Here is a 24,339-nt window from a genome sequence, read left to right as displayed (position 1 = left end):
CGGTCTTGGCTAGTCCATCCAAAGATCACTTAGTCCAGCCTGAAGAAGCCGATACCCTTCGCGTACTGCCGGAAGCACTGACGGCCCAGATTGAGGCCGTTTTCCGGATCAGACCATGCGGGTGTGAGCGCACGCGACAAGAACGGGAGCCCTGGCCGAATTTTCACGGCTGGTGACCCACCTTGTTCCCAGGCTCTCTCCGAGGCAAAAGGCCGACCATTACATCTCATTTTCATTTATAATCTCCATTCTCCCTCCCCCCAACAGATATGCATTTAATGTAGATCTCCTTATACAGTGAACTCAGCAGATACGTGAATAAATCAGTGAATGACATTTATTACTTTTCCTCTTAAGCACTTCTCATATTTTGTTTATTTGTTTGTAATTTCTTTCCTAGGAAAATGTGGATTGTCTGATCCAGGAGCTCCGGAGACCCAAATACAGTACATATTTTATTTGTAAGTATTTTATCTATTCAAACATAAAAATAATCAAGTGAACAGAATCATCACAGTAAAAGTCTGTTTTTTAATGCCCTTTGAAAGTATTTTAAAAATTGTGATCAGCATTCTATTTTATAGAGGTTCTAAAGATGCTTTCAATTAATCATTGATCACAAAGGTTAAAAAATGTTTAAGTTCTACTTTGTATTTCAGGGTGTTTTGAGGTAGCAAAATTCTGAGTAGTCAAATTTAACATCTCATATCTGCTACATTTGTATATGTATATGACCATATGTAAGTGTATATATAGCACATATGTATATATTCCTGTTTTATGCTTTCACAAATTGGGGTGTAGGTGCTGATTTATTACTTTATGAGATTATCCTTTTGTGTACTTTGAAAAGCAGAGATTTACTTTACATACCAGATGAAAACATTCCCATTCTCTTTGCTACTTTGTCTGATATTTAAAAGGTAGAATTCTCTTACATGTACAACACTTTTCTTTTTTTGGTTTGTACATAAACCACGTATTTAGAGACTGTGTAATTTATATAGATCTTCTCTAAATAACTGTTTAGACATTACATCTGTTCTCCTCTAGATGTCACTGTTGGTCTTTACCAAACTCACTGCCTTGCGCCAAAGTTGAGAGCCACCCCAAAGGACAGAGTAGAACTGTCACTGTGGGAAATCTACCCAAGTAGAGAGTCTCCTCCTCCTCCGCTGAAGTGGCTGGTGATTTTGAACTACTAACCTTGCAATTATCAGCTCAACTCATAACCTCTATGTTACCAGAGTGCTTTTTGTTGATCTTTATAAGATTAAAAAAAATAAATACCCATTGTCATCCAGTAGGTGCTGACTCCTCACTACCCAATCGCGTAGTAGTGATTAAGTGCTTGGCTATTTAAACATCATTCATTGGTTTGAACCCATCAGCCACTCAACAGAAGAAAGATGTGGCAATGTGCTTCTGCTGAGATAAAACCCAAACTTACAACCATCAGTGGATTCCAATGCATAGTAAAGAGTAGAACTGTCTCATAGGGTTTCCAGGGCCATAAATCTGCCCAATCTTTCTCCTAATAAGTAAGTGGTGGGCTCAAACCACAAACCTTCAGTTAATAACCAAGTGCTTTAACCAACCACTGCATCATAGGGCTTACAAAGATTACAGCTTTGTTTCCAAGGCTCTTCTGTGTCCTGTAGGGTCACTATGAGATTAAAGGATTAGAATAATCTAGTTGGTGACATTTCTAAAACAAAGGACAAAACACTTTGTAGGAAATTTGAGACTTTTAAAGCTTACTTAGAGATTTTCTCATTTTAGGGTTTTTATACTTAGACTTTAGTCTAAAACTTTCTCTAGGACATGCTACAATTTAATAGTTAACTTTAAAAAAATTACCTTTGTATGAGCCTCTACTATACACACACACACACACACATACATACGCAAAGGAGCTTCAAAAGTTTATAGAAATTACCGATTATCTTTTCCTTTCATTTTTTCATGAATGTTGTGAAGTCTCATATATATAAGTATAATCTATATAAAAGTAATCAGCACTAAAGCCTGTGGAAAACAATAACAATCCATTTCAAAAGATCATTTGAGAAACTAAAATTACTAACTCGGTTTGAGGTAAACTACAAGTAGTCATTTGATTCATTACAAACTTTTTTTTAATGTGGACTGCTTCACGAATTTGCGTGTCAGCCTTGCTCAGGAGCCAAGCTAACCTTCTCTGTATCGTTCCAATTTTAGTGTATGTGCTGCCGAAGCAAACACTCAGTACAAACTTATAGCATAATTTGTATTGACATAAAATTAGCTCTCTTCTCATCCCATAATTTATAATTTTATTGATATATTTTTTCTTGTATATTAAATCTCTTCTATAGTTTACCCCTCCCTTTTTTAATGTGGACATTATAAAGTAGCACAGAAACAGAATAGTGTAATAAATCCCCATGTACCATCATCTGGCCAATTTTGTCTTAGCTGTGCTGCTATCTGCTCCACTAAAACTAATGTGAAGCAAATCTAACACATCATATAATTTTACTCAAATATTTTAGTATGCATGTCTAGAAAATGGAGTCTCATTTTAAAGAGAAAGAAATGCCACTGGTACATCGAAATAAGAATGAAAAATAATTATATGTTATTTTCAAATATTCAGTATTCAAATTTCCAATTTTCACATGTCTGGGTTTGTTTTGTTTTTATTTTATGTATTTTTTCAAGTTTGTATGTTTGAATCAGGTACACATGTTGTTGGTTAATATGTTATTATAAGTGTCTTCAATCGTCATTAAGTTATCTCTCTCGTTTCCTTGCAATATGTTTATTTGTTATTATAATGCAGAAACTGAATCATATGGAAAACTGTCCACAGTCTAGATTTTTCTGATTATATCTCTATGAAGCAGCTTAACAGGTTCTTGCAATTCAGCATGTTTCTTTAGCTTCTAGTTCCTGTAAATTGGGAGTTGGACAGCTACCAATAGTTACATATCCAATAATTGGATAACCCAAGCCAGTGGAATGGAATCTAAAGTGACCCTACAATACCGAGCAGAACTTCCCCATAGCACTTCAGGGCTGTCTACTTTACAGAAGCACACTGCCACATCTTTCTCCTGCAGAGCAGCTGGTGGCTCAAACCACCAACCTCTGGGTCACAGCCACGTACTTTACCCAGCGCACCACCAGGGCTTCTAGTGGTAGTTGGATAACCAAAACCTCAAATCCACTGTCATCAGCTTGATTCTGATTCAGAGCCACGCTACATAGGGTTTCTGAGGCCATGAATCTTATCTTTCTCCCATAGAAATGGCTGGTGAGTTTGAACCGCTCACCTTGCGTTTAGCAGTCTAATGCTTACCTGCCAGCACCACCAGGGCTCCAGAGGCTTAATTAAATAGAGCTTAATTCAGATTCCATTTCTTTGGGGCAAGAATACTTTATAGCAGTGGTTCTTAACCTTCCTAATGTCGCGAACCTTTAATACAGTTCTTCATGTTGTGGTGACCCCCAACCATAAAATTATTTTCGTTGCTACTTCATAACTATAATTTTGCTACTGCTATGGATCATAATGTAAATATCTGATATGCAGGATATATTTTCATTCTTATAAATTGAACTAATTAAACATAATTCAAGCATAGTGATTAATCACAAAACAATATGTAATTATATATTGTGAAATATTTATGGGTTTTCCAATGGTCTTAGGCGATCCCTGTGAAAGGGTCATTTGACCTCCAAAAGGGTTGCGACCCACAGGTTGAGAACCACTGCTTTATAGGTTAATGCATGTTTCCATTAGTTGTCTTTTATTATGATTGTAGCAGCTGTTGATACTCAATGCCTAGATCCATTAATTCATTAGAGTATTAGAAAATGGTGGTGTTTGAATGTTGTTACTATCATCCCTCTTTATTTTGGTGTGAATATTCCATAATGAAAAATTTCCCCTCACCTCACCTGTTGTTACCCAGTGGTACAGCATATAATACAAAAGATAAGCATCAAAGCTCACTTCTTTCCCGTTTTCTCTATTATCAGTGTAATGACTTGGTTTCCTAGCAGCCTCAAACAGTGATCTTTTTTCTTTTTTTTAGTATTATTTTGAATTTAAACATATTTGTTGCGTCCCGGCCTGCGGGACTCACGAGCAAGGCCCTGCGGGGAAAGTGGAACCTGGATGGAGAAAAGACAGACACGGGGACGTGGAGCAAGACAAAACTCTGATCAAGCTCATTTATTTGGGCAAAGCTGGGGTATAAAAAAGGGGGAACTGGGAGGTGCATATTTTAATAAGGTGTGCGACACAGCATCCAATCCAACAGGTACATTAATGAAGCGTAAGAACGTTAACCAATCAGCTGTAGGTAAAAGGGCGCGCGCTATTTATCAAAATGAAGATTAAGGTCCATCAGGTGTAAAGCAAAGTCCATCTTAGTCCAATGAGCGCCTGGCATTATTAACCAATGGGTGAAAAGGTCAACTTTACAACTGCCTGTGCTACAGATCACGTAGCTAGGAACGCGGAGGCAGGAATTTAGGCAGGGCCTCACAGGTTTTGCAAATGAAAGACTAGGAAGCAGCCAAGTTCGGCTCAGGCTGAGGCTAAGGCCTTAAAGGCCACCGGCTCCCAACACATATTTGTGTTGCTCATTCAAATATGAATGCTTTTTTTCCACACCTATATGTGCCGTAATGTATATTATACTAAACTTTACTTACTTAGCAGGCTCTACCTGTCAGGGCCATTTATGTACGATTGTTTCAGAGATGATCTTTGAGTCAACCGCAGCTCACGTGCCTGTTTCAGATTTCAGTAATGTGATCAGCAAGAGTGACGTGAAGTCTTTGGCTGAAGGTGATGAACAGGAAGTTGTGGCTGAGGTTCAGGTAAGCATTTTGGCTCACTAACACATCTCTTATCTTGGCCGATTTTTAAAAATTGGGTCTAAAAATAAGTAAGGTGCTTAATTGGTGGAGAGCTGTGGGTAAAAGCAAGAGCCCCCAATCCATTTTCAGAGTCCCCCACAAGGAGTAAGTAAGCCTCTGGTGAATCCCCGCTAACTATTGACCAGGAATGTGAACAGCCTTGCCTTCAGACACAATGCCCTGGAAAGTAGGCGAATGCGGATATGTAGTTAGGTTAACATTTAATACCTTATTTGCTTTCCCTCTTGACACATTTAAAATTGTTACGGCTTTTATTATTTTCTGCTTTCTTTTGGATTGAGGTTTTCTGTGTTCTTTGTCGTTCGGTTTGCTTGACTTAATTTTTCTTTATATGAAATCCAGGATAAGTAAATCTATAAAGAGAATAACTAGATTAATAGTTTCTTAAGATTATGGCAGGGGAGGTTGGGGGAAAATAGGGAGCCAATGAGCACAAGAATGAAGAAAGTGCTCTAAAATTGATTGTTGTGATGATTGCACAACTCTTAAACATATGTAAACCATTGGATTGTATGCCATGTGAATTATAGTCCATGGAACTTCTGAAAAATTTTAAAACAGTGGTTACAAAAATAAAAAGAAGGAAGGTGATCACTCAAAGAAAGCGAGCCAGTTGAGCAGATAAAGTGGGTGTGTATTGCATTAGATTATACTAACTCAGTGGCAATATCGGATACTCATATTTAGAAGATTTAGAAGAGATATCAAAATGAATAGAGACAGAAATAAAGGGAGCAGTGAGAATGCAAATGAGGAGACAGGTTGATGGATTGGTAAAAAGAATTTCACAGAGTGAGGATGGAATCAGATTTGTCCTATATGAACTACACTGTAACAATATTCATCAACAGGACTATGTCTGATTGGGAAAGAATAGGACGTAAAGGTTGTGAATGATGTTTCTAAACATTGTATTTGTGATTATCTTGCTTTGGGGTTAGCAAGCAGAATTTTGTTGTTAGGTTAACACTTGGAAACTCTTAAACATTCACTCTGTACATCGTATACCACATTGGAACGTGTCGTGTTACCTTTTCCTTCTTTAGCACATAGTGTTCTTGAATACATTTGTGATTTGTTAACATACGTGATAAATATTATCTTCAGAGACCGCAAATAAACATTTTTGATCTTTTAGAAGAAATGCGTGTGGTTACACACGAATAAAAGAATGACCAATTTCAAATCATATTCTCCACTGGACAGCAAGCTTTTTGTTTTTCATCCTGAGTGTAGTACTGTATATCCTATAGCAACATTTTGTTTTTACTAATTGGTGAGTGTATGGAGAGGTCTCTGGGGGAAACGTATATGCCTCTTACACATTTTGCCCTTTCTGGAAAGATTTATTGTTGCTGTTTTACAAAGTTCCCTATGTTAAGCTGTGTTACTCCATTGTTAATTAAGGCATTTTAGTATCTCTTGCATCTGAGTGTCACGAGTGGATGTTGCGCGTCACGTCACATCTGAGAGCAGTGCGGGTGATGAAACGGGAGCTGTGGGGTGACTGGTCTTGTTCTTTGCTCGCAGGAATTCTATGGCGATTACATTGCTGTGAATCCACATTTGTTCTCCCTGAATATTCTGGGCTGCTGCCAGGTAACGAAGAAAAAGATTTCGAAAAATTAATTCATCAGGTGGGAATTAATTCATCAAGTAATGGGACTTGTAAAAGAAAATGCCAACGTTTTTTCTGTCTAATATATTTTTAACTAAAAGGGTCGAAATTGGGATCCAGCTCAGCTATCCAGAACAACTCAAGGACTGACCGCTCTCCTTTTGTCTCTGAAGAAGTGTCCCATGATTCGATATCAGCTTTCATCAGAGGCAGCAAAGAGACTTGCCGAATGTGTTAAGGTATGACCTTGCCAGCCCCTGGCTCCAGAACACGAAAGTGATTTATTTCTTTGTGGAACAGATGCTGCTTTCTATTTCAGAAAGAAGCAGGAAAAATGTAGAACCAAGAAGGTGTGTTAGGTTATTGACAGTGAAGTAGACACCTGCAATCCCAAACCAAAAGCAACAAATTAGAACTAAAATCCTTGGGTTTTAATTCAGGAAACATCTTCAAGTTACTTAACCTTTTTTGGTTCAATTAAACCACTTATAAAGTAGACAAAATTTAAAAAAACAGAGTTTCAAATTCTAATCTCTCTAAACAGAATCTTACTAAATTTTGTGAGGCTTTTCATTGTTTTTACGGGAGGCTTAAGCAGGTGCAAAGAACTGTTGTTAGATGGATTCTATGTATTAATTTCCTTTTTACATCATCTTTATCTGCAACTAATTGCTTGACCAAACCATCTTTCTCTTTCATTCACAGCAAGTAATAACTAAAGAATATGAACTGTTTGAATTTCGGCGGACTGAGGTTCCTCCATTGCTCCTTATTCTAGATCGCTGTGACGATGCCATCACTCCATTGCTAAACCAGGTGCGAAATAAGCCTTTATTAACAACATAAAAAGATGATTTTAAGTAGTCACTATCAAAATGAAGAAACAGGAATGGATACGATCCCTTTTTTTTGAACAGTTGTATTGGCACTTCTTCCATGTAATCGTAGTTTAATCATCTCAAGAAGAGTTGTCCAATCATTTCCACATTCAACTTAGCACATTTTCTTCTTCCTCGTACTCATTGTTATTAATGTAGTTGTTTTTTTTAATTGTGGCAAAAATATGCACAACAAAGCTTCTCCAATTCAACAACTTCTACACGTATAATTCAGTGTCATTGATTATATCCTGTTATGCAACCATTATTGATATCCTTTACCAAATTATTCTACCACCATTAACATAAACTCAATGCCCCCTAAACAAAAACTCTTCCTCCTTCACCCATGGTAACCATTGAACCATTGGTCAACTTTGGTTTCTTTTCTTGAGTAGTTTTCTTGATGTAAAATTCTCATATCATATACTTCCATTGTTAAATCACTTTAAAAAATCAGTTCTAGTGCTTTCTCCAACCCCCCCCCCACACACACACACACTTGTTTGCTCCCCAGTTCTTCTCACGCTCCCACCCACTGCACCCTCACCCCATCCTGGATAAACCATTGCATGAGTTATTGTCTCTATGCATCCACTCCCTCGGTTCTTTCAGTTGGGCTTCCACGTCGTATTTCTGGTGTGGCTCTTAGGGGATGCCATGTTCCCTGTAAGACCAGCGTCTAACATCATCCTAGTGCTTAGTCCGTGGTGGGGTTCACCAAGGGTTAGGTAGACAATTTGAATATAGAATATAGAACTGGTTTTATTCTCCCCTTCGGTTCCATACAATTATTGTTTAGCACCCTTTCCTGGTGTGAGGTTGCTCCTCCCCATTTACCCACCATCTGCACCAGCGGAAATAGAAGTGTCTTTTCTGGGATGTAGATGCTCCCTTCTCCTGGTCTTAATTTGATTTTCCAGTAAGGGTCTCCCCCTTATTCCTGGGGGGCGGGGCGCTGTTGATTTATCATAGTCTTGTCTCAATGTTGGTAAGCACTGAGTGGGTGGTCATCTCCCATTCCCACTTCTTGATGAAGCGACCCCAGCCAATGTGAGGTCTCTTTTGAGGTGCTTCTTAGAAAGTGCACATAAGGAGAGGTGATGTATGATTTATGACCAGTAGGCAGACTTTCTACTGGGAATTGGTCTCTTAAGATTTGTGTAATTGGTGTGTCTCCTTATAGTAGTGGACTCATTACAATATTTGCCCTTTTGTGATTGACTAATTTCATCCAGCATAATGGTTTCCAGAATCTTCCATGCCATGTGGTATTTCATTGTTTTATCACTGTTTTTTAGGAATGCATAATATTCCATTATGTGAATGTACTATAGTTTCTTTATCCATTCATCCACTGTTGGGAATGTGGGCTGCTTCTAGTTTATTGCTATTGTGAACTGTAATGCTATAAACATGGGAGAGCATATACCCACTTATGTTCTGTGTCTCATTCTTTGGATATATGCCTAGTAGTGGTATTACTGGATCATATAGGATTTCAGTTCTCACTTGCTTTAAGTATCACCATATTGTGTGGGGGAAAGGCCAGCCCCCAACAACTAACCGTGGGTTTGATAGGCACAATTGTACGGTTAAAATATATATATATATATAGTATAGTATAATAAAGTCACAGAGAGCATGAGAGATAGACGAGAGATTGAAATAATGGAGTCAGATACATTTCATGGTAGCATGCTCACCTCGGCCCCACTTGGTGGTCCATGTGGTGATTGGAAACCAAAAGGCAGGAGGGAGGGGGAGGGGAAGGAGGTCAAGGGGAAAGAGTTCAGGGGAGCGCCAGGGTGAGAAGGGAGGCAAGGGAGAGAGCTCTTTATTGCCAACCAAGGCTTATATATCTTTGGGGGTGTACTAGTTCCCTAACTATAGGTAAAGACATATGTCACAGGAAGGTGTTGTACTATAGGTACTACAGTAATGAGGGGGATTATCTAGGGGTATCCATGCAATAGGAAGGGGAGGTATTCGGGGTACACATGTGACAAGAAGTGCGGATCCTAGATTCAGGATGGCAGCCTGACTTTGGATATATATCACTGAGCAGGTTTGACCTGTTCTCTGGCTCTCCATGGAAACCATTATCAGGATGGTGTAAACCCCACCTACAGGGACCAGACTGGGAGTCGCAAGCCTTTACGGAGAAGTAGCCCATTGTCCTTAACAGCAGGGAGTGGGCCCCTGTTGTGGTGGGACCAGACAGTAGTCTGGCAACTGACTGCCTTCAGGGAGGATGTCTCTAAGCACCTGTCCTCCCACCATATGCTGGCAAATAGCCTCTAATGTTTGGTATATCTTTGGGGGAGACAAAGCTGGGGAAAAGTCTTCTTATATCCCACAATATTGTTTCCATAGCTGTATTTATTTACAAGTCCACCAACAGCGTGTATGAGTTCCATCCTCTCCACAACCTATCCAGCATTTGTTGTTTTCTGTTTTGTTTGTTTTTAATTGGGCTAGCACTGTGGGCATAAGGCAGGGGTCCTCAAACTTTTTAAACAGGGGGCCAGTTCACTGTCCCTCAGACCCGTTGAAGGGCCGGACTATAGTTTAAATAAAAAACTATGAACAAATTCCTATGCACACTGCACATATCTTATTTTGAAGTGAAAAACAGGGCAAAAACACCCAGCGGACCAGATAAATGTTCTCGGCGGGCCGCATGTGGCCCGTGGGCCTGGCATAAGGTATCTCATTGTGGTTTTAATTTGCATCTCCTGGGTGGCTAGTGATCGTGAACATTTTTTCATGTGCTTATTAGCCATTTGTACTTCATGTTTTAAACCAATCATTGAATTTTTATAAAAATGCCTTGTAATTTCTTTTTTTAGTAGTTTCCTTGATATAATATTCATATCATGCACATCCATAATTAAATTGCTTTAAAAATGGACTTCATCCTTGGTGAACTGTCTGTTAATGTCTTTTTCCCATTTCTTAATTGGGTTGTTTGTTATTTTCTTATTGAGCTGTTGTAGAATTCTGTATATTTAGATTAGAGTCTATAGATTTTTCTAAAAGCCCACTAATTTGGATTCATCTCTTTAATTCTGTTTCTCTGTTCTTTCATCGTACTGTGTAATTCTGCTATTGCAGTGTTTGGCTTTTGTGTTTCTGTCTGTAAAGCATGTAGTGAGGTTTCTAAGCTTTTCTATTTTCTTCACTTTTCCTCTCAGACTCTGCCTTCATTTGTTGTACGTGTGCAATCATCATTCTTTTAAAGTTATTTTTCTGGTAATTCCATAGCCTGTTCAATTTCAGGCATTGCATTTAGGTCTGCTTGGCGCTCGGTTATCATGTCTGTTTCTCTTTTGTGTGTGTGGATGTGAAGTGATATCTCCTGGTGTTTCCTTGACGTCTTGGTGTAGCTATTGGGTGTTAGGAAGGTGGGGTTTTGTGGGTGTAGTTAACTCTGTTAGGTGGTGTAGTAAAGGGATGGTAGATACTTTATATTAAGTATCTGGGGGACCATGTTAGATTAAGTATTAGGGGGAAGATCAAAGAGTGGAAGAGAGGAAGTATTAGTGGAGGGAGAAAGAAAGGAAAAAGGAAACAAAAAAGAAAAGGGAGGGATCTCAGGTAGTGTTAATTGGTAGGTTCAAAGAAAATTAGCCAGGTTTTGGGGGGGGCGGAGCTTGTTTTGCAATGATGAAGGAATAGCTAATAAAATTTGAGAGAAAAATAGAAAAAAGTTAGAGTGGTGTCAGCTGTTGGTTTTATGAGGATTAGAAGGAAAGAGAAGGATTGATGAGAAGAAAAGAAAGAGGAAAAAGAAGATGGGCAAAAGGGCTATGAAGCAAAAGTTTAGATATTAAAAGTAAAGAAGGAAAGGGCAAGCTATAAAAGTATTAAAAATAACAATAAAAAAACTACTACTAGAGCAAGAAGTGGAAGAGCTGGTAGAGTATGTTTGGGCCCCACGCTCTGCCCAGGAGCTTTGTCTCTGACTGGGTGCTAACTTGTGGATGGATGATGTGTTGAGGGACTAGAAACCCAAAAGGAAATTGAAATTAAAAAAGTGAAATGCTGCACACTGGTGCAGATCAGAGCTGGAAACAGAGGGAACCCAGAACTGATAAACCCCTCAGGACCAATAATGAGACCAGGAAGGGAAGGGGAAGGGGTGGGGGGGGGGAACCAACGATCACAAGGATCTACATATAACCCCCTCCCTGGGGGACAGACAACAGAAAAGTGGGGGAAGGGAGACATCGGACAATGTAAGACATGAAAAAACAATAGTTTATAAAGTATCAAGGGCTCCTGAGGGAGAGAGGGGAACATGAGCTGATACTAAGGGCTCAAGTAGAAAGAAAATGTTTTAAAACGATGATGGCAACAAATGTACAAATGTGCTTGACACAATGGATTTATGTATGGATTGTGATAAGAGTTGTACGAATCCGCAATAAAATGCTTAAAAAAATCCAAAAAAAGTAAAAGTATGTGTGTATACACCTACATGCATACATATAGATGTCCTTACATAGACCAACAGATGTGGAAGTCCTACTTAAGGATGAATTAAAGGAATAGTGCACAACTGTGTGTCAGAGGGGGATAGGAATGATAGCACACAGAGCAACCACAGTACCAGCAGAAGAGCAGCTGGGTCTTGACCTTGTCCTGGGGAATCAGCGGGGTGTGGGGCAGAGGTCTTTTGAACAGCTGGGGACAGTGTCTGCCAATGTTGTTTGACCACCTTGTAGTCTTTTAGGATGTAAGGGTTGGCTTGAGATTGAGGCCACGGGAATGATTTGGGGTCTGGTAGGGCCGGGAGCCCTGTATTCTTTCTATTTAGGTTAATTATTTTGCGGGAATAGACCTCTGGCAGATCAGGTTGGAGGGGTCAGGTGTAACTATTTTTGGATGATGTAGGTGATCCCACTTGGTGGGGGGGTCATTTCATACTGTGATTCTCAGTCGCATTTGGGAGTTGGGGGTGGGGTCTATTGCTGTCACCTGTCTAGATGGACTAGGAGGGCGGGATGAAGCAATAGCCTCCTCAAAGGGCAGGTTGCTTATCTGAGCAACTTGGGGTGCTGACCAAGGAAGGGCTGGTGTCGTAGTACAGCTGTCCAATTGGTCACTTAGTCTATCCAGTACCTCAGCCCTGAGCGGCCTCTGGGCACTGGAACTTATTAGGGTCCTTGTCTCACGCACAAACTCCCTGCAGGTGCTTCCTAAAACTGGTGGTGAAGAGTCTACTTGTATTGCTGTGCTGATATTTTGCTAATGGACCAGGTGTGTGTGTTGTCTGCTGTCAAAGGGGGGAAAGTTTGAGAATGGCCACGGTACATTAAGATGGCACAGCGCACTGCTATACCTCTGGAACCAGGGGTTAGTTTTGTTGAGTGGGGCTGGAGTTTCCCCGCCAGTGTAGAGAATTAATTATTCACTATTTACGCCTCTCCAGACTGCTCAGTAGTTATCCGCAAGGGCCTCTCTTGGTAGGCTGTGTTTTCGATCCCTGCTGCAAGGGGGTCGGAACAGAGATGTCTTGGGCCCAGAGCCATGCCTATTTGAGCTTATGAGGGGGTACCTAAAAATAACCAGAATTCCCACCCCCCAAAGCTATGTATGTAAACTTTTTTACAAAACAACCTTATCACCTTCAGAGTACTCTCCATTACACTTAATACATTTGCCAAATCTGCAATTCCGTTTTTGGAAATATTTTCAAACACATCTGTTTGGATGGCTGACAGCACCTTCCTCATTTTTTTCTTCACCTCTTCTACATTTTCAAATCACTGTCCTTTTATGTCCCTCTTCATTCAAGGAAACAAAAAGAAGTCGCAGGGAGCGAGGTCAGGTGAATAAGGTGTGTGGAGCAAGAGAGGCATGCTTTTTTTTGCTAAAGCCTGGAACACTGAGATGGGTATGTGAGCAGATACATTGTTGTGGTGGCAAAACTAGTCCCCTGTCCACCACAAATCAGGACTTCCTTGTCGCACACTGTTAGGCAATCTTTTTAGAACCCCTGAATAGAAAGATTGATTAACAGTCTGACCTAGTGAAGCAAACTCCAAATGCACTATGATTCTCAACATTTTCATCTGTTTGGGAAGTCGACGGACATCCAGAATGAAGTTTGTATCAATTGACATTTCACTGTTTTTGAAACAAGAAAACCACTCATACACTTGAGTTTTTCCCATAGCGCTGTCCTTGTAAGCTGTGTTCAACATCACTACAGTTTCTGCAACATTTTTCCCAAGCAGGAAACAAAATTTCACAACCGCATACTGTTCTCTTAAATTGGCCATCACAAAAAATGAAGTTCCATGGAAAATGCTTTCAAGAAAAAATTCACTCTGACCAAAGAGAACCTTTCCAGGCATGCCACTGGATGCACTAACTCAGTGCAAGTTGTTCAATGCTGAGTAGTGGGGAAAATGCCCACTATCAATGCTCCACCCAGCAGAGCTTTTTTCTGGTTTTTGTGTGTGCCCCCTTATTAGTGCAGCTCAGGTGATCAGCCACCCTAGTTAGCTCCTGCCAGGTCTGGGAAAAACCAGTCTGGAGAGTTGGGGATCTGCACTGCTCCAGCTGGTGCTGGGGCCAATGACAAATGGCAGGCATTTTTGCTGTCTTAGTTTAATACATTTGTGTCTACGCTGGGAATCACGCTGTCTGGAGGGTAGGCCATCCTTTTCCGTGGCCTCTCTGCAGGCTAGTCTTTGCAGAGTCCCTCCCGTGGGTGTTACTTCGTTGACATCTTGCTCCTCCTCCTCCCGTTTTTTTGGCTTGTTTTTATTTAACTCCCCCCTTTCAGCGATTGTTATATTTGCTTTGTGAAGCATGTTTTGGTTTCACCATTTGTCTAGCCCAGAGGTTTTCTCAACCTGTGGGTTGCCACCCCTTTGGGGGTCAAACGACCCTTTCACAGGGATCACCCGATTCATAACAGTAGCAAAATCACAGTTATGAAGTAGGAACGAAAATAATGTTATGGTTGGGGGGTCACCACACCACGAGGAACTGTATGAAAGGGTCGCGGCATGAGGAAGGTTGCGAACCACTGCCCCTGTTATCTCTGGCTTTTCTTCTGCCTCATCTTTCCTGCCCCTTTCCTGCCACGACTCCCTTCCCCTAATAAAGGCAACTGGGGAGTTACGTTAATTCTGCGCCTCCGGTGACGCTCTCTGTCTGCTCTCTTCCATCTCACTGCTGCTCCCTTACTGCAGATCTACGTCTTGGAGGAAGACTGAATAGTCATCTAGTTGACAGCCGTGTTTCCTTTCTTCGTACTCTGATTTTTTCCACAGACAGACACACTGTTGTAAAATTATTTTCCTTAAAGCACAGCTTAAATACTATTTCTCCCTTGGCTTAAAAGTCTTATAAATTCCTCAATTTTGCCTAGAAAGTAGACAGTTCACTACTGCTCAAATGTATCTGTGACTCCTGCCATCATGTTTCCATTTATGTGTAATCTCTACACCAACCAGAGCTCCGAGAGTTTACCCTCTACTTGAACTATTTAGACTACCTTCTCTTCCCATCGCCATCTATCAAAATACCTCCTTAAAACCACTGAAAATCCACTTCACTTCTTAAAGTTACATGTTAAATGTGCTTTCAGTCAGACATGCTCATTTCTCCCTAATGTTATTGTAGAGAACATTGTGTCTCTTACATCTCATACTTCCTTGGCATGTCGTACCTTTGGTTATTTTCACCCTTCCTGCTTTACACATTACTTCAAGAGAGACTGTGTTCACCAGTGTTGGTTCTCTGTCAAGCATTAGAACAGTGTCTTGCTCATAATGGTGCTTTGTTAGTAATGAACATGAATTTGAGGGGGAAGATACAGTCTATATTTCAGCTTCTTCTAGGGTTATAATAGTACTAAGGGAAATCTGTGGTCATAGAATGGAGTTTATGGTGTAAGATAGCCTTTTATTTCTAAAATTCCAAAAAGATATGATCACTAAAGAAACTTTGGAAAATATTTGTTAAAGTAGAAAGAAAAACAATTGCCTGTAATTCTGTTTTCCAAAGAAAGCCAATTATTCATCCAACAGATTTCCCTGAGTTCCTATCATGTACCAGCTAACATACGAGGTTCTGGAGATGGAAGGTTAAAAGGTAAAGTCTCTGTCCTCAAAGAACTTATGGTTTATAAGGAAACCGATCATTTCAGTTATATGAGGGGGCTTCAAAAAGTGTGTAGGAAAATCCCATATGTTTTTATTCCATTTTCCCACTAAAGTGCTTGAAGCCCCCTCATATAATAAGTGCTGTGGTAAGAGCATGCACGTTATGCTACCTATGAGAGCAAGAAACATTTTGTTGTACTGATTATGTATGTGTTGGACTGCAAACCACAGGTCAACAGTTCAAACCCTCTCCCTGCTTTACTGGAGAAAGATGAGGCTGTCTGCTTCTGTAAAGATCTCCAGTCCCAGAAACTCTGTCTACAGTTGCTGTGATTCAGAATTGACTCGACGACAGCAGGTTTTGGTTGAATGGAACGTGGTTTTTCAAGGCTCCCTATGGCAAATCTTTTAGGAATAAAGCAACCATTAGAACCGCTTAAGTGATTGCTCAATACATCTAGATCACTTAAGATGAAGTGTAGCAATTTTAACCTTGTTAGCATGCCAAGATTTTGTGAGGCAAATTGCTGGAAAAGACTTACTTTTGTCTAATGGGCTTATGACGACATTAATCCACTTTCCACAAATGGTGCAGAGGCAGATTTTGAGGATTTTCCTCCCTAGTTCTACTAAATAAGGTCACTCTTGGTAAGACTGGAAGTCAGTCCTTCTTCACAATTCATAGCAAGTAAAAATATTAAATAAAATGGATGCAGAGGCAAGCTGCTCAATATGCCTATTTTGATGAGCTCACAAGGTTCTTTCTGATAATATTAGTGCTCCCAGGATAAATATAGCACCACTCAGATCTGCAAGCACACCCTTCGCATGCTGCAGAAAACCACAGAAGCGCACAGGAAATGGTACATCTCTAACTGCAGTACCAATATAGCCCTATCTGTGAAGCCAAAAATATACGCTTAATTCACAGGCAAAAATTGGAGCTAATGATAGATCTAATTTGTTTTCTTTCTATCAGGGAAATTAATCTTGTTGCCTCTTCTTCCAAAAGTGTAAAATCTAAAAGTATTTTGACATTTGGGTGTTTAACCAATTAAAATTATCATCTTAATGTGTAATATAGCATAAAATATTAATATAATTGGAATTAAATAGAGAAATTATATATAAAGATGGCTAATTCCTAAGAAATGTTGAATTTTGCTTTCCTGAGCCTTTACTGCTTCTGTGTTTTGTCTACTACCAATCTTGTTGTTGTCATACTTGTTTGTTTAGTGGACGTATCAGGCCATGGTCCATGAACTCCTGGGCATAAACAACAATCGGATTGATCTTTCCAGAGTGCCAGGCATCAGTAAAGACTTGAGAGAAGTGGTCCTGTCTGCTGAAAATGATGAATTTTATGCAAACGTAGGTGTTTGGGTATTTCCTTTTCTATCGTAATTGTGTTTATGTAGGAAGATCAATATTGGCTTCTTAGAATGGGAGTCTGTGTAGGACTGCATGTAGAAAGGCAGTAGATAGACTGCAGCCAAAGAAAAAGCAGAAGACAAGTTCTGACGCTGGACAGTTTTCCCCACAACTGTGTAGGGACCCAATTTAATTGCTTCCCTTCCTATTTAGTAGCCCTTTGTGAGAATGGTAATGGTATTCATTATCAGTATCCTTGTCTGTGTCCAAACTGGTCATTATAATGGAATTCTTGCCTTTCAATTCTGACTATATGCAAGATTCTTTTTCACTTATTTTAAATTGTCTGAAAGTTCAGCCTGTTGTGTAGAATTTATTTTCTAACTGTATTTTTCACAGAATATGTATCTGAACTTTGCTGAGATTGGTAGCAATATAAAGAATCTCATGGAAGATTTTCAGAAGAAGAAACCAAAAGAGCAGCAAAAACTAGAGTCAATAGCAGACATGAAGGTAAATTGAATGTGTACATAGAAGACTAACATGCCAGCCTTTGGAAATGCTGCAAGATGCAACATTCCTGGAATTTTCTAGATCTGATTCCTACTTTGATACGTTAAGTTTTGTTTAAGGCTTACTTTCTCTTATATCCCACGTTAGGGAGCAATAAAGGAAAAATATCATAATAAGCCCTATACTTCTTTCCATTCTGCGGTCATCTGTAGACTGTTTGAGAGCTCAGTCTGCTGATGCATGCCAGTTCTTCTCTTTTTAAGCAGAGCAAAATGTCATGCGATCGAAAGTTCCTTAAGCTGAGCTTTTTTATTTTTCCATCCCCGCTTTTGCTTTTTTTTCGTAATACATGACTGGCCTCAGTCAAGAAATAACAGAACCTCCCACTGATGTTTTTCTCGTGGCAGGCATTTGTTGAGAATTATCCACAGTTTAAGAAGATGTCTGGGACTGTATCAAAGCACGTGACAGTGGTTGGAGAGCTGTCTCGGTTGGTCAGCGAACGGAATCTGCTGGAGGTTTCAGAGGTTGAGCAAGAATTGGCCTGTCAAAATGACCATTCGAGTGCTCTCCAGGTATCTATCCACCTAGTCTCATTGGATGAACAACTTCTATGGGTAAAGCACTGTGCCAGGCAGAGCACGAGATACAAAGGCAAGTGATCCTTCTTCACTAACATGGACTTCATAGTCCAACAAGGAGTTGAGTCAAGCGTACAAATTATTGCTTCAGATCGAGCATGCCATAATGCCACAGGGGACGTACAATGTGGATTCCAAATGGTTCAAGCGTTTAGCTGAGTTTTACCAGAAAGAACACTAGGCTAGAACAAAAAGATCTGACTTGCAGTGTCTGGTTGGCCACTTACTGGTTTTGTGGTGCAGGGCTACTAACACACTCTCTGAGCCCGTTTTCTCATTGGTGAAATAAGGGTCCTTTCCATCCTTCACGAAGCTGTTGAGAACATTTCTAAAAGCTATCCTTGAAAACATATGATCTTTTTTCTGTTTTAAGTTGAACATATTTCATTCTTCGCTTATGCAAATGCCTGCTACATGTGCGTCATGATTTGAGAATCCGTTGTTAGGTGCCATTGCGTCCGTTCTGAGTGTGTACAACTGTGCACAACACCAAACACACTGGCCTTGTGTCATCTTCACAGTTGTGGTTATGTCTGAGCCCTTTGTTGCAGCCACGGCGTCCATCCTTCTCTGTTTCACTCCCTCCACTGTACCAAGCATGGTGTTCGCGTCCAGGGACTGGACATTGTATTTCTTTCTTAGGGTACCCTAACAAATTACCACAGACCCGGTGGCTTAAAACAACAGAGATGAATTCTCTCAAGGTCCTGGAGGCTAGAACTTTGAGATAAGTGTGTCAGCTAGCCATGCTCCCCTGCAAGGCTCTAGAAGAAGAATTCTTCCTTGCCTCTTTCTAGCTTCTGGTGGTTGCTGGCAATTCTGGATGTTCCTTGTGACCACTAAGGCACAGTATGCAGCTTTAAGACAAGGAACATCCAGAATTGCCAGCAACCACCAGAAGCTAGAAAGAGGCAAGGAAGAATGTAAGACCCTCACTGGATAAGTAATGGCTTCATCGTAACTAATTTCTGCAAAGACTATTTCCAAGTAAAGCCACACCCAGAGGTTCTGGGTGGACATGAATACTTTGGGAGCACTCTTCAACCCAGCGCAGGTACAAACATGAGTAAGTCCCACACTTAACCCACAGCGCCACAAGGCTTCTTTAAGTGCTAGAAAAGGGCATTTGGAAATGCAGAGGAAGGAACAACTTTTCCTGAAGGGTGAGCATCAAAGGCTTCATAGGAAAGATGATTTGGTCTGAACAGATAAATGAGGAGTGCATCAAACAGAGAAAGGGAAGCTATATTCTCAGAGAGAACGCAGACATGGACATGTGAAAAGCAAATTAAGGAAGGGCAAAATTCAGTAGAAACGATGCAGGGTACTAGATGAGATGTGGTCTGAGCTAAGCCAAGAAAAAGATGTTTATTATTGAGTACTGCTTTTTATGTTACAAATATGTGGGTGTAGACTTCATGTACCTTACTGATTTGAGAGTCTCAGGGCAGTGTATTGATTCCCTAGGACCACCCTAACAAATGACCACAGGCCAGGTGGCTTAAAACATCAGAAATCTATTCTCTCACAGTCCTGGAAGCTAGCGGTCTGATCAAAGTGTCATCCAGCCTTGTTGGGATCTGGGTATGATTAGCCTTTAAGCTTAAGCAATAAGGTGCTGCCACAGGATTTACAAGAATAATGACATGAGCAGATACTGGCCTCAAGAGTCTACTAGTTGAAGAGATAAGAAAGAAAGAAACGTTGTTTCAAGATAGCACTTAATTAAGTCACATTATCCTGATTAAAATAGGTTATGAGATCATGAGGGACAGTTTCCTAGGGAAGATAATATTAAGCTGGACCTTAAAGAATGACTGGAATTTGGAGGAGGATTTCAGTCAGGAATAACAGCAAAAGCAAAGATGCGGGAGTATGGCAGAGTGGGTGTGGAAGAAAAGTAAGGAGATAAAATGGAATTGGTAAACATGCACAAGTTAGTGGAGACACTTCTAAGAGGAATGTGTGTGTGCTGAAATAGGCAGAGATCCTGTGTAGGATCTCATGTAGATAGTTGAGGTGATGGAAGCTCAACTTGTAGGAAATTTAATAAGGATACTTTCAAAACAGAAAAAGCAAAGTCAGAAATGCTAATACAATAAAACAAAACACTTCCCAGTCCTGAACCATCCTCGCATTAGTTACATTTTTCGTGATAAAATATTTGTATACCACAGTATTTACCAATTCAACCCTTTTCACATGTACAGTTCAGTGACACCATTTACATTGCTCCTATGCCACCATCACCACTGCCCTTTACCAAGCAGCCATCCCCATAAATGCATGTTCAAATCTTCCAAAACAATAGCTTCCCCCTTTTCTCTCCCTTCTGTTCCTGGTAACTACTAATGAACTTTGGTCTGTATCTTTGCCTGTTGTAAATATTTCATGTAAGTGAGATCACAGATATCTGTGATTGACGTACTTCACGTAAGCATGATTTTTCAAGGTTCATACAGGTAGCATGTATCAGGGCTTTTCTTCTCTTTGTGGCCAAGTCGGAGTTCCATTTTGTTATCTGTTCATCTGTTGATGGACACTGGTGGCTTCCACCTTTTGGCTGTTTTAAATAGTGATGCACTGAGCATTGGTGTACTTGTGTTGTGTGCCGCTGCTGAGTACTTACCAGTGAGTGGAATTGTTGGGTCACGTGGTAGCTCTGTGTCCGTATTTTGAGGGCCCACCAAACTTTTCCACCGTGTCTATCATTTTGTATACCTACTAGCAATAGATAAAGGTTTTCAATGTCTTTACTTTTTTGCCAACAATTTTTGTTTTCTGTTTTCTATTTATTTTAGCCATCCTGATGGGTATCTTATTCTGGTTTGATTTGCATCTCCCTGAAGGCTAATGAAAGGAGTCCTGGTGGCATAATGGTTACTGTTGGGCTACAATCCACAAGGTCAGCAGTTCGAAATTACCAACCACTCTACCAAGAGAAAGTTGGGGCTTTTTACTCCCTTAAACAGTTACAGTCTCAGAAACTCACAAGGGCAATTCTGCCCTGCCCTATAGGGTCACTATAAGTTGGAACTGACTTGTTGACAGTGAGTTTGTTTTGGGGGGTCTTTGTTGTTATTGTTAAAGACTAATGAGTGCTGGAAGCCCAGCAGGTTAAGCATTCTGCTAACCACAAAGTCCATGCTCTATGGAGGAAAGGTGAAGCTGTCTGCTCCAGGAAAGACTGACAGACTGACATCCTAAGGAGCTGTTAGTTCTACTCTGTCCTATGGAGTCACTGTGAGTCTGAATCAACTTAAAGGCAGTGGGAATAGTTACAATGATGCTGAGCATCTGTTCATGTGCCTGCTGGCCATTTTATATCACCTTTGGTGAAATGCTTATTCAAATCTTTGGCTTATCTTTTGGTTGGATTAGGTCTTCTTGTTGTTAAATTGTAAATTGTAGCACTCCTTATGTATTCTGAATATTAAACTCTTATTCCTAAAAGTTTTCTCCCTTTACTTTGTTGTTGAAGTCCTTTGTTGAACAGGTTTGGTTTTGTTTTTTAAATGTTAATGAATTCCAATTTATCTGTTTTGTCTTTTGTTGCTTATGCTTTTGGTATTATATCTAAGAATATTTTTTAATTGTATAAAATTAGAGCTGTTAAATAGATAATCTAATTACCTGGTGAAGGGGATCACTAGTAAAAATTGAGCCTGTTGCTAGTTCCACATGCATTCCTACGGTTATTCTGTGTGAGTGTAAACGTGTGTATCTTTTTAAAATTTAAATGGTACCATATTGTACACTCATTTCTAAATTTTGTTATTTTGCTTAACCACATATCTCAAAGACTGTTTCAAATCAGAATCTAAAGACTCTTAACAACCACTAAAAGCTGTTCCTTTATAAAATTTCTTCATAACTTACTCGATTGATTGGTCAATTTACTTTGAACAGCACTAGTAAAGATAGTGTGTAATTGTTTTGTGGACCTAACAAAAGTATTCCTATGAGAACTATTTTATTTATCTCAATATAGTGAGCCTTCTGTTTCTTATTAAATAAAAACAAAAAGTTTATTCTTTTCTGTAAGTTTAAATTCCTTATGTTTACCACTTTACTTTTCCCTTTAAAGCAATAGAACTAAAATTTAATTATTAGCAGATTTTTTTATCTTCAGTTGTGTCTCTCTACCATATGGAAATCAGCTGGAAATAGTTTCTAACTCTTTGCCTAAAATGTTATTTTTTTGTTCACTTAAAAAAATACATAATTAAAAAATATGAACTCCCCTTGTGATCCAGCGTACATTTTAAAAAGCTATCTTTCGAAAGTTTTCTTACTCGTGGTATTGGGGTTTTACAGTGAGCAATTGATTTGGACTCCCTACCATAAAGGATTTCTTTGGCGAGATGATTTAAATAGTCTATAAAGGGGACTTTTGTTTGATAATGAGTGGATGACAAGGTCCTGACCCATAGATGGGTCATGGCATTCCGTGACTTGACCTTAGTTGATAATACGTCATGGAGCAATGAATTGAGGTTTTTGAGCAGAGATGCTTTATTAATTGGTAACTATCATGGTGAGAAAAAAAATGCTGTGCTAAAAATTAACCTGTGCAGTGCTGCCACTTCGAACCCAGTTACTCACAGACTAACAAAAAATGGATTTGAATTTCACTAGAACCAAAGTACAGTGTACTATCATTGCAATATCCATATCTCCAGAAAAAAGGAGACTCATTTGATTAGTAAAGATTTTTCACATCATGAAGAGCAACATCTGCCCCAAAATGAGCAGTTTGTCTGCTTAATTTTTGTCGCTTATGTTGTTATACCACAGCCTATCACAGTTTTTCATTTGGGTGAGCCTATTTTATTGCTCACTGTGGGTAAAAGATTCAAAACAGCCTGTTAATGGTGTATAGTAAAGACTCAAGAAATATTTGCTAGGAAAGTTATGGAAGAGCAGTGCTATTCCAAAGAGTATAGTGTGCTAAGAGCTTAGGCCTTTGATAGTGGTGTTTGAAAGTGACTCTTAGCCACGCTGAACCTCAGTAAAGTATAGAAAAGTACAGCATTATCTCAAAGATCCTTGTGAGGGACCATCAACCAATATATGCAAAGCACTTACCATGGCACCTGGTACTTGTAACATTCAACAAATGTTAACTATCGTATTATCAGTATCATTATTTGATGGTATACTCAACTTATTGCCTTGAGCCAGTTCTGACTCATGGCAGTCCTGTAGGACCGAGTAGACCGGCCCCTGTGGGTTTCTGTGACTGTAACTCTTTATGGGAATAGAAAGCCTCCTTTATTTGTTGGTACGCTCTGTTTTTTCCATGGCATCCAGAGCATCTGTTTCAATCCAGTGATGACCTTGGATTTCTCCCTGGTTTCAGAAACTTTCTTCTGTTTCTCACTGCAATCATAAGAAAATTATTTGGGACATACTGGGCTGACTTTTATTTTTATCATTTAGAGTGAAAAAATTAGCCTTTTATCTCTAAACCAACATGTAACCAGTGTTTGTTATCAAAATCGTGTTGACTAGCAGAATATCTACTGCAACGCTAAACTAAAAACAATACTTTTATTGTGTATGGGAAACAGAAGGATTTCTCTCAAGCTGTCTCCCCCAAATACATGCCAGACTTAGCTGCTTGAGAATGACTATACACTTGGAGGTCATCAGGAGTAGATTAGGGGTCATTCTCCCTAAGAGCTATCAGCCATCTAGACCAAGCAGACACCACTGTTTATCCCACAACAAGTAGGACCCACTCCCTTCTGATAAGGATAGTAGTTGTCTGTTTTCCATGTAGAAGACACCAGAGAGGTCAAACCCACTCAAGGATGACCAAAGTTACGCTGCCATCATGAATCTAGAGTCTGCCCATCTTGTCATGTGTATACCCCTAGACCTTCCCATTCCTATGGGCACACCCCTAGCTCATCCCCTTCCTGTTACGCTTATGCCTATCATAGACCCCCTTCCTACAATGTGTATGCCTAGTCTACTGCCCTTCCTGTGACGTGTGGTTACCTGTAATGATGTCCCCCTAAAGAGATATAACGCTTGATTAGCAATAAAGAAGAAGCTCTCCCTGGTTCTCGACCCCGAGGCTCTCTCCTGCTCTCGTGGCTGGGTTCCCACCACAAGGACCACCAAGTGGGGCTGAGGTGAGCATGCTACCATGAATTGTCTGACTCCATTTATTCCAATCTCTCCTCTACCTTTCATGCTTTCTATGACTTTACTATAATCTTTGCTTATTATCGCTGTACAATTGC

The 24,339-nt window shown here is 39.9% G+C and overlaps 1 protein-coding gene and 1 non-coding gene across 2 annotated transcripts in view; one reads left to right on the top strand and one right to left on the bottom strand.

Moving 5' to 3' along the window:
* VPS45 (vacuolar protein sorting 45 homolog) overlaps positions 1–24,339 on the top strand; it is a 79,506-nt gene that overhangs the window by 2,184 nt on the left and 52,983 nt on the right. Inside the window, exons 3-10 of the mRNA XM_004716574.2 lie at positions 401–461; positions 4,799–4,878; positions 6,469–6,537; positions 6,658–6,795; positions 7,262–7,372; positions 16,797–16,931; positions 17,331–17,444; positions 17,852–18,019. Of these exons, the coding sequence (XP_004716631.1) occupies positions 401–461; positions 4,799–4,878; positions 6,469–6,537; positions 6,658–6,795; positions 7,262–7,372; positions 16,797–16,931; positions 17,331–17,444; positions 17,852–18,019 (876 nt within the window). The remainder of the gene's footprint in view (positions 1–400; positions 462–4,798; positions 4,879–6,468; positions 6,538–6,657; positions 6,796–7,261; positions 7,373–16,796; positions 16,932–17,330; positions 17,445–17,851; positions 18,020–24,339) is intronic.
* Positions 2,138–2,244, bottom strand: LOC115871453. Its single transcript, XR_004047314.1, has one exon. It is a non-coding gene; the product is annotated as a U6 spliceosomal RNA (small nuclear RNA).

Source organism: Echinops telfairi, unplaced genomic scaffold (assembly GCF_000313985.2).
Source record: "Echinops telfairi isolate 266 unplaced genomic scaffold, ASM31398v2 ScPeMD7_5805;HRSCAF=6673, whole genome shotgun sequence".
NCBI lineage: Eukaryota > Metazoa > Chordata > Mammalia > Afrosoricida > Tenrecidae > Echinops > Echinops telfairi.
The sequence above is the reverse complement of the archived record's forward strand: the minus strand, read 5'-3'. Positions and strand labels throughout refer to the sequence as shown.